The following is a 10,152-nucleotide window of genomic DNA, read 5'->3' on the forward strand; positions in this document are numbered from 1 at the left end:
CTGCGCCCCGGCCAGTATGAGCGCGGCCAAGAAGGGCCGGCCGGGCGACGAGCCGCTGCCCAGGCCGCCCCGGGGGGCGCAGCACGCCAGCGACCAGGTGCTGGGGGCCGGAGTCACCTACGTGGTCAAGGTGGGTACCGACGCGGGCTGCCCGGTGGGGGTCCTGGGCCCGGGGCTGGGCTGGGGGCTGGAGGAGGCAGACCCCTCCCTGAAGTCCCGGGGCGAGGGGACCCGGTGCCCTCGCTTTGGAGGCAAGGAGACGAGCACTCCTGAGCAGTTAGCTCGCTTGGTGGCGGTGAGCCGTGAACTATAAATGCGCCTCTCCGCATCCGTGGGGAAAAGGTTGAACAATCGCGCGACCTCACTCTGTCCTGCTTTTCCCGGGCGCCACCCCTTTGGCTTGCTTTTGCCACCTGGCTTCACCAGATTGCCAGCCAGTGTCTCTTCCGCCGCCGCCGGTGCCCATCTGTGGGACCCGGGGTCCGGCCTACCTCGTGTTTATGAAACACACTTCTTAGAACCGGGCAGCCCACTCCCGGAAGAGAGGCTCTGAGTGTCACTACCACTACCCGGTCCTCCCTGCTACGGGGGAGAGGGGTGGGGTGGCCATTTCGGGTCCTCACAACGAGAATTCCCAGCTCCTGGCAGGACAGGCCGGAGGCTGTCTTGGTTTCTAAAAGACGAGTTCTACTTTCTCACCCAGCAAAGGTTTTCTTTGGTGTTTGTCTTTCATTTCCCACCCGGTGCTACTGGTTACAGAGGAGAAAGGAGAATTGGGGACTGTTTTCCCGGTGACTGCAGTCTTCCATTTAAATGGGCTCCAGGGCAAGAGAGTGCTGCGCCTGGAGCCACAGGCTGGAGAGGAGTTTTTCTTCCAGCACAGAGAGTTATGAAATCATGCTGTAGTTAATAAAATTTCCCCTGTATGCAAGAGTGTTAGGGTATTTAAGGAGGAAATGTTAGCACAATCAGGTGCTTATTTTCCCCCTGCCATCAGACTGCAGACATCTATAGCTTGGACAGCTGGACAGACTTCCTCTGGTCAAGGTGGGGGGATGTAAATGGTATTATTTCAGTCCTGCCACTCCAAGCTATGACTTGTATGGAAAAAGAAATGAGACACAAACACTACCCTTCATGTGTTAATAGCATGGAGAAACCTGCATGGTGTCTGGTCTGTATATGCTAGCTGCAGATCCAGTTTAAAATTCCAACAGAACACATCTTCAGGTAAAATGTAGTGTCTGGGCAATTTTGGAATCAGATTTAAAAAAAGATAACTTTGTGGGTTATCTTTAACTATATAAAGATACAAATAATGTAAACCTTGGTGTTAAAATAAGGCCTTTTCCCCTTCTGAGTCTACGTTTTAACTTGACCTGCTTCTTAGCTTCTGAATATGGATTATTATATTTTAACAAAAGGGACATAAGATATGCAAGAAGGTTGAGTTTTACCTTAAAAGAAAACATACAGTCTCGCATTGCTTATTTAAATTATCTAACTAGGGGCCAAAACCAAGAAATAAAACCAAACAGAAGCTCTGACAACTTTGAGGTTAAACAGTGACACTAAACTATATTAATTATTTCTAGAGTGTTAGTATAATCACTTTTTAAAAAGCCTTCCTTAAAAAGATGTAAATCGATCTGGCCAAGCTTTTTATATGTATCATATGAAGCACAGAAGGTAGTTTTCAAATTGAGGGACATTTCTCAAACTTACACCTTCAAAGTTTTCCTTAAAGTTCAGGGCTTTGCTCAGGGCTTTGCTTTTCCTTCAGCATGAAGGCAGACGTCCAATTCTAAAGGTCAAATGTGGCAAAATAATGATGATCATACTAAAACAAGTCTGTTCCCCTTGGGTGTTCTGTGGATACAAGGCTTTTCGAGTTACCCAGGATCAGCAGTGGTATTCCAGGAGCCAGAGGGCTGGCTGATCTGCTTGGAGCCTGTCTGAGTCCTGGGGGCTACAGGGACTGCATTAATTAATCCTGCTCCGTGGTGGCTTTGCCCCTGTCCATGGGCACTGTGAACAGTGGTGAACTCAAGGGCTGTCCCAGCTTTCCTGGGGAAGTTCGGAATCACGCAGAAAGGAAATCGGATGCTAAGTACAATTTCATTTCTCATGTGCATGTTTGATTCAAATGATCACATGGCCCTCTGTTGGTGCCCACGTGCAAATTCCCACAGTGTGCATGGTAAGTTTAAAACTAAGATCTTACTGTATAGAGAGCTTTTATATGAAGCTGTAAAAACCTCCCTTATTTTGGCATTATTTACCAATTCAGGTAAGACAGAAATGGACAATTTTAATCATGTGACTCAACATCAACTATAGCATATAAAGGTTTATTTAATTTCTATTTTATTTTATGGAAAAAAGGTAAAACAAAATTTCATAACAAAATAATAGGAGAATAAAAATGGTTAATACATTACATATTGTTATCTTGAAAGAAGTTGCTCAGCGTATGAGACATGGGCATAAAAATTTCTTCAATTGATATTAGCACAAACCTTTCTCTTTAATGAACTAAGAGACACTAACAGTAAAACTGACTTGAATCTTTTTCCCTTTTCCCTACTGTCCTTTCCTCTTTCACCCATCCTAGTTCCTTTTTCCTTTTGAACAATTTCTTTCCATTTTACAATATTTATTGTACACTTTAGACCTTATTTACTCTTTCAGCTTCTCACTGAAATTGAAGAGCTAGGGGGACAATACAGTGTCTACACAGGTGCCTCTGATTTATTTCTCTTATGAGTATGGTCTCCAGTTGCATCCATTTGCCTATAAAAGTCTCAAGTTTATCCTTCTTTATGGCTGAGTAGTACTCCATTAAAAAAAAGACCACAACTTTTTTATCCATTCCTCCACTGATGGGCATTTGGGTTGTTTCCAAGATTTAGCTGTGACAAACTATGCTGTTATAAACATGGATGTACACATATTGCTGTGGTAAGATGTTTTTAATTCTTCTGGGAAAATACCCAGAAGGGAAATAGCTGAGACAAATGGGACCTCTAATCCTAGCTTTTTTAGGAGTCTCCACACTGATTTCCACAGTGATTGTACCAGTCTGCACTCCCACCAGCAATGGAGGAGCGTTCCTTTGCCCTCCCTACGCCTCTGGCATTTGTTATTGGTTGATTTCTTGATGATAGCCATTCTTTCTGGGGTGAGATGGCATCTCAGTGTTGTTTTAATTTGTATCTCTGGAATGACCAATGATGTTGAACATTTTTTCACATGTTTATTTGCCATTTGTATTTCTTCATCTGAGAAATGTGTATTCATCTCAGATGCCCATTTTTGGATTGGGTCTTTGAATCCGGGGATCTGATTTTTTTCAATTCTTTATATGTTCTAGATACAAGTTCTTTGAGAGATAATTAGCTAAAATTTTTTCCAACTCTGTGGGTTGTCTTTTCACTTTGTTGGTGATTTCTTTTGCTGTGCAAAAGTTTTTTAATAAGATGAGATCCCAGTTGTTGATTCTTTGAAATATTTCCCATGCAGTCTGGGTTTTGTTCATGCATTCTCTGCCTACACCTGTGTCTTCAAGATTTCTACCTGTTTTCTCTTTGAGTAGATTTAGTGTTTCTGTTTTAATATTTAGATCTTTTATCCATTTTACCTTTAGTTTAATGAATGGTGATAGACATGGGTCTAGTTGTAGTCTCTGGTATGTGGAAAGCCAGTTTTTCCAGCACCATTTATTGAAGAGGCTGTCTTTCTTCTAGTGAAAATGTTTGGCCCCTTTGTTAAAGAAAAAGTGAGGTGAGTGTGTTTGTAGTTGTGTCTGCATCTTTTAATCTGTTCCATTGATCTTCGGGTCTGTGTTTTTGCCAGTACCATGCTACTTTTATCACAGGAGCTTTGTAGTATAATTTCAAGTCAGGGATTGTAATGCCTCTTGCCTTGCCTTTGTTGCCCAGGATTGCCTTACCTTTTCTAGATCTTTTCTGGCTCCAGATGAATAAAATATGAAGGTTTAGAGTTTGGAAAACACATCACTTCTCAGCCTTTTGGCTAAGATCAAGTGTAGAGTTTGAAAAACACTCTGTTTTACTGTTCTCTTTGATGTAATTTTTTTAAATTAAAGAAAGCCTCAGATGGTTTCCAGTTTTCTGGAAAATTCATGTACTGAATCATTATACTTTTTCCCCCTCTCATAAAAATACCCATTGGCAGGTGGTGTCAGCTTATTGCACACCTGAATGATAATTCACAAATATTTCTATTTAATCTATTTACACAAGAGGGGGACTATAAAATGCAAAGGCTTTGATCATCTAGGAAATATCAAACTCTTTTGGTAGCAGCTGCCAGTGTTAATGAACGAAGGATTGAGAATTTAAAATTGGAAGAAGTTCCTGAGCAACACTAGAATGCAAAGCTCATAGTGGGGTTAACTGGTCGTTCCTGCCACCACTGGGCTTGCTGTTAAGTAACAGGAGAAATTTATGCGCCCCGAGGGGGCTCACAGCTTATAGTCCTGTCACACAGGCCTCACTGACAACACCTTTTAGCACTCAGTATTCCCGACACTTGGCGGTAAAGCTAAAGACCAAGAAAAAGAACATATGCCCTTGATAGGGAAAGAAAAATCCTACAGCAGAGAGCAAAGGCTATTTTCATTCAATTTCTACGTAAAATCTATTTTATATTTCGACCTAAAAGGCTGATATATATATTTTTTTATCGGGAATCGAACTCAGGACCTTGTGCTTGCCAGGCAGGCACTTGTGTGGATGAGCTATACCCCCGGCCTCCTAAAAGGCTGAAAATAACACAGATGGATTTTGATTATAGTGCTGCCCACCTTTCAATTCTGTTATCCTACAGTCAAAGCCAGCTCTGACCCTGATGGCCTGCAGCTTCTGTTGGTCCTTAGCAGGTTCAAAGGCAACTTGCTGGTCTTCCAGTTTCTCCCTCAGGTCTACCCAGAGGAGATTTCAGGAAGGCAAGGTAGATGTGCCTACTTTAGGGCAGCAAGAAGGCATGTTCAACTCTTAAACAGCCACTGCACCCAAGCAGTAAAGCCTTCTGAAGACAAGCGGATCTCACGCTTCAGCTTTGCAACTGCCAATGGGGTCCGAGGCCGGAGCTGCGAGGTGATGCTGTGTGCAGTGTGTGGGCTCTACCAATCAGCCTTTAGCCCCCAGGTGGTCCCCACAAGAAGGGCTCCTCCTCAGCACGTATCACAGATTTAAAATAGGCTATGAGGGGTTGAGTGTGTACTTAGGACGGCCAAGGCCTCAGGTTCCATCTACAGTACATGAAAAAAGAAAAAATTAAAAAAGACCATATCTAGGACTGACCCAGGTGCCAATGGTAAAGTTCAGGAGGTTGAATTAAAAAGCAAAGGGTGAGCCAGGTGTGGTGATACACACCTGTAATCCCAGTGGGTGGGAGGATGAGGCAGGAGGATCACTGCAAGTTTGAGGCCAACCTGGGTTACATAGTGAGTTCAAGGCAGCCTGAATTACATAGTGAGACCCTGTGTCAAAGAAAAAATGGAAGAACAACATAAAAAATCCCAAGAGTTTAAGGGCTGTCTGTTCAGAACCATTAATGTTGTGGCCAGCACTCGATGCAAGTAGACCATGCCATTCGTGAGTTTTGGTGATGGCCCCATCAAACTTCTGTAGATTTCAGTTCACTGGTTTAAAAATGACAAGCTATTTCTGATTCTGACAATCGGAAAGGAGTGAGTTATATCCCGGTAGGCAGGACTATTTTTCTTTCAGGACAAAGTTTCGTTTTTACAAGAGTTCTTTAAAAGTTATCCCTCTCGTTTATGAATCCAATGATATTGGGGAAGGTATAAATCATTTGTTTTACTTATAAATGATCTATTGTTCTTTATTAATTGCATTTATTATAAATTTATTATTTTTTACTTGACTATAAAAAGGTTTTATGTTGTCCTTTTTTTAGAGTTGTATTCTTTCCATAACTGTGGACAAAGATCATACAAAATAGCCATCAGTAAAGTTAATTTAAGTTTATCCATGATATACTGTTGTAGGGGAATTGACTGAATTTTGTTTTAGTTCTAGTGCACAAAATTGTTCCTTGATGTAAAGTTGAATTTATATGTTAATTTTCTTCCAAAGGTGTTCTAAAAATCTCATAATATACGTGAAACTATTGTCCAAATGGCTTGAAAAAATAGTTTACAAGCTCTTTTGACGTTAATGATAAAATTACTAATTTGATCTAGAAAGTGTGTCATCTCTTTTATGTGATACAAACATAGGTGTGTTCAATACACATACTCCACAATACATGCATATTCCCCCTGTACACACCATACACACACACACCCCCACATGACATATATATATATATCCCATAACCACAGCACACACACACCACCTAGATATGAGATATATACACGTAGCACACCACACACTGCCTACACATGTGCACACGAACCCTTTGTCCCTCCACAACCTAAAGATAGACAACCTATGATGTTTTTGGAAGGGGACGGCTTTCTTTCTCATTAGAAAATAGCAAATGTCATGTTTCCAGAAATATCCAATGACCTCATCTGCTTCTTTTATATTCAGATTTAAGAACAAAGTCATTCTGAAAGATAAGCTATTAGTGAAACTTTGGCCCTATACATATCAGATTTATGTTCCTCTGCTTCCCTGTGAAGTTTGACCTTTGAATAGAAGTCGTATTTCTGAAGAATGCCTGGTAATACCATTTAAGCCAAGTTCTGGTCATAGGAAGTCTAGGCTGCGAGCATGCAAACACAGTAGAGAGATGGGCTTTCTAGCAGCAGGCTGGTCACGCAGGCTGTGCCAAGCCTGTGTCCCTGGCATCAGAGCCCTGCTGAGAAGCAGGACACCTGAGTTCCAGTGCAGCATGGGGCTTGATGGTCAACCACCCTCTGACCCTTGCTGTCGCCGACCAGCAGGCTTGGGCTGTGGTTGGTCTCTGTGGCTCGAGAGCCTCGTCTTGGCAGAAATGTGGTATCTGGAGGAGGATTGGTCTTTGCTCCAATATTTAATGCAGCTGGAGGGGATGCACCATGGACATACCCTGCTAAATCAGAAGTGTGCCTCTCTGGGTGGCTGCCTGCTACATCACTGTGGCCAGCACCACACCCTGCAGTGCCAGCTGGCCCAGAGGCTATGGCAGGGCCAAGAGCGAAGCCCGAGGAGGAGCCAGGAGGTTTGTGAAAATACCCAGGTGAAAATGTAGTAGAATCATTTAACTCAGAAATATAACCATTACAGATAAAGTGGAAATAAATAGCTGATTGTGCATAAGAAAACATTCTACATCTTACCATATATTGTCTATAAAGAGTGCTGATAAAGAATATCTTCACTGTGGGAGGCATTAAACATAGAGATAGCTACTGAGTAAGTGGGTGTTGATGGTACTCTGCATGTGTGTGTGTGCATGTGTGTGTGTGTAACTGCTCATGAGGAGAGATGTTGACCACAGAGTATGTGCTATGGATGTGTGCACACTAGAATGGATGGAGTGTGGATGGATATATGTGAGTAGCTATATAGGAAGATTTACACTGCACTTTTGGTCCTATAAGAACATAATACTGATTCCAGTTGAGGTTAAAAAAAAAAAAGGAACCATTTTGTTTGCACTGTGATCTCACCTCCTTATCTGGCTACCAACAGTGGTCTTCTGATGCCTACATCTACCTGTCCTCCAGCATTAGGTAGGACTATGCCCTTTCCCTGAATGATCCTTCCGATATGTCAGCATGGTTATGAATGGCACTAATTAAATTGGAGTGGGGAGTGAGGCACCTCCATTTGGACTACCTGATCCCCATTAAGACTGGGGACAAAGATTGTGTTTCTATAGTTATGGCCAGGCTCTGCTTCTTTGTGAGAGACTCAGTGAAATGGTGCTGATGTGTCCTGATCCTCCTGGCTACCTAACATGTCCAGAAGGAGAGGCCCTGCACTGCTCATGGCAAGCCAGCATCTTCTCAGCCTCCAGAGAGTAAGTCTGGCCGGATCAGTTTGCCAGGGCAGATGGTGGAAGAGAAGTTATCCAGGGCTGCTTTGATCAATGGATTGTGGGCTCCAGAGATCATCTAGCAAGTCTCATTGCTGCTCAGTGAAGGTTTGGCTTTCTAGTCGTGACTCCAGGCTCTTGGTAGGAATTGCAGCAAATCTTGCCAGCTGCAGAGAATGATTTTCCAGAGGGCAGCTACAAGCTGGAGCAGTTGCCTCCCCTTGTCCCTTAGAGCTCACAGGTTCCTGATGCCCTGGAAACTATCTGAATATATCTGCAGCCCCTCACAGTCAAGGCTTTGTGAGAAGACAGTGTTCAACGAGCTCATTGTTATCATGCTGGTGACTTTAGACATGGAGCCACATTACGGTGTCATCGGAAATATGATTTTCCAAAGCAGAAACACCTTTTCTCCCGTCCATCTATTGACTAGGAAGAAAAAGAAGCAAAGATTGCATTCTGAATCTTAAGGATTTTAACTTGTAGCAACTCTTCAAAGTCCAAGGAACTTGACCTTCACCCAGCCTGGACAGGTAGAGCTCTCCTCTGAGGTCAATCTGACAAACCGATCAGAGTCCATTAGATAGGATTGCTTGGCAGTGCCGACGGAGCTACTGAAAACATGTTTAATATGATTGCTTCTTACTTTGCAAATATTAAAAGTTTCTGGTGCCAAGAGCCTGAATGGCAGCCTTCTGTTTAAAGAACAAAAATTAAAAATCAAAACTTGGGGGCTGGGGATTTAGCTCAGCGGCAAAAGCGCCTGCCTGGCAAGCGCAAGGTCGTGAGTTCGGTTCCTGGTACCGGAGAAAAACCAAAGACCAGCCTAGGCTACAAAGTGAGTTCAAGTGAGTTCAGTTCCGCACAGCAGAAAAAAAAAAAACCAAAAAAAAAAAAAAAAATCAAAACTTGGTTCTAGCTCTGTTGGTAAAGAATTAGCCCCTACGGTAGTAAAGAATTAGCACAGGTGCTAGATAATTTGGACCTTTTATGCCCGCTGCGGAAGAAGTAACAGAAAGCTTTTTCGTTCTCTGTATAAACCAAGAAAATATGACTGTTCTAAGCATTCTTTGCCTGGAAGAGCCAGCCCCTCGCAGACTCACTGTCGCTCCTGGAGGGCAAAGTATAGGTTAGTTAGGGGCCCTGCAGAACATCATTCCCACACATGCTCCTTTTTCTGTGACTATAGCAGATAACTGGCACATCTCCTGGCCTGCAGGACCTCTCACATAGCTCCATGGCTCAGCCGCTGCATTGCTGCAGGCTGGCAAGCATGCAGTGTAACTCCTGCGTGGGCCATTGCACCCTACCACATCAGGTACTAAAGATCCCCTTCACTGTCCAGGATTTGGAACACCCCTTTTTGCTTGCTCAGTCTGGACCCCTCTGGTCTTTTTCAGCTGAAGTTCCCATGACCCATCCAGCAAAAGAGGTGCCTAAGAGCTGGTGGGGGCCCCTGACTTCATTTTTCCTACAGTCCCTGACCCAGGAAGGTGGTGGTGGTGGTAGTAGTGGTGGTGGTGATGGTGGTGTGTACGTGTGTGTGTGTGTGTGTGTGTGTGTGTGTGTGTGCGCGCGCGCGCGCTCACATGTGTGTCTTTGGGGAGGGACAAACATTTGTTATGGAACTCTGAATTATTCTTCTGAGGAGGGGAGTCCATATCTGGTTTTGATGAGGGTATTAGGCAGGACAAATGTCAACTGCAGGAGACTGGGACCCACCATCAGATACTCCCACCCTCCAGAGAGGCTCCCTGGCTCCTAAAGCATCTCACACCATCCTCACTGTCTCTGGCTCCAGCCCTGTGAGCCTTGCGAGGTCAGAACATTGTGACTTACTTGATTAAAGCATTCTTTTATGAAATTTAAACACCTTTTATGGTGATTTAAAAATACACACAGGATATACAAAATGTATAAATACAACAAATAGAATGGTTTCCAGCCATTTCCCCTTAATGTGATTTTCCTTTTTATGGTTTTTTTTTTTTTTTTTTTTTACCCAGGATTAACCTCGATACCAAAATCTGAACATTCAACCAGACTCTCTTAAGAGAGAGAAAGACCAAATCCACAAAACTTTTATTATGGCATAATGTTATACGTGTTTTATTTTGTTGTTATTGTTAATGCCTT

The 10,152-nt window shown here is 43.2% G+C and overlaps 1 protein-coding gene across 1 annotated transcript in view; it reads left to right on the forward strand.

Annotated features, from left to right (window-relative positions):
* Shc3 (SHC (Src homology 2 domain containing) transforming protein 3) overlaps positions 1-10,152 on the forward strand; it is a gene marked incomplete in the record, with an annotated part of 157,497 nt that overhangs the window by 1,259 nt on the left and 146,086 nt on the right. Inside the window, 1 exon segment of the mRNA XM_005408881.2 lies at positions 1-130. Within this exon segment, the coding sequence (XP_005408938.2) occupies positions 1-130 (130 nt within the window).

This window comes from Chinchilla lanigera, unplaced genomic scaffold (genome assembly GCF_000276665.1).
Source record: "Chinchilla lanigera isolate Chin_1 unplaced genomic scaffold, ChiLan1.0 scaffold00114, whole genome shotgun sequence".
Taxonomy (NCBI): Eukaryota; Metazoa; Chordata; class Mammalia; order Rodentia; family Chinchillidae; genus Chinchilla; species Chinchilla lanigera.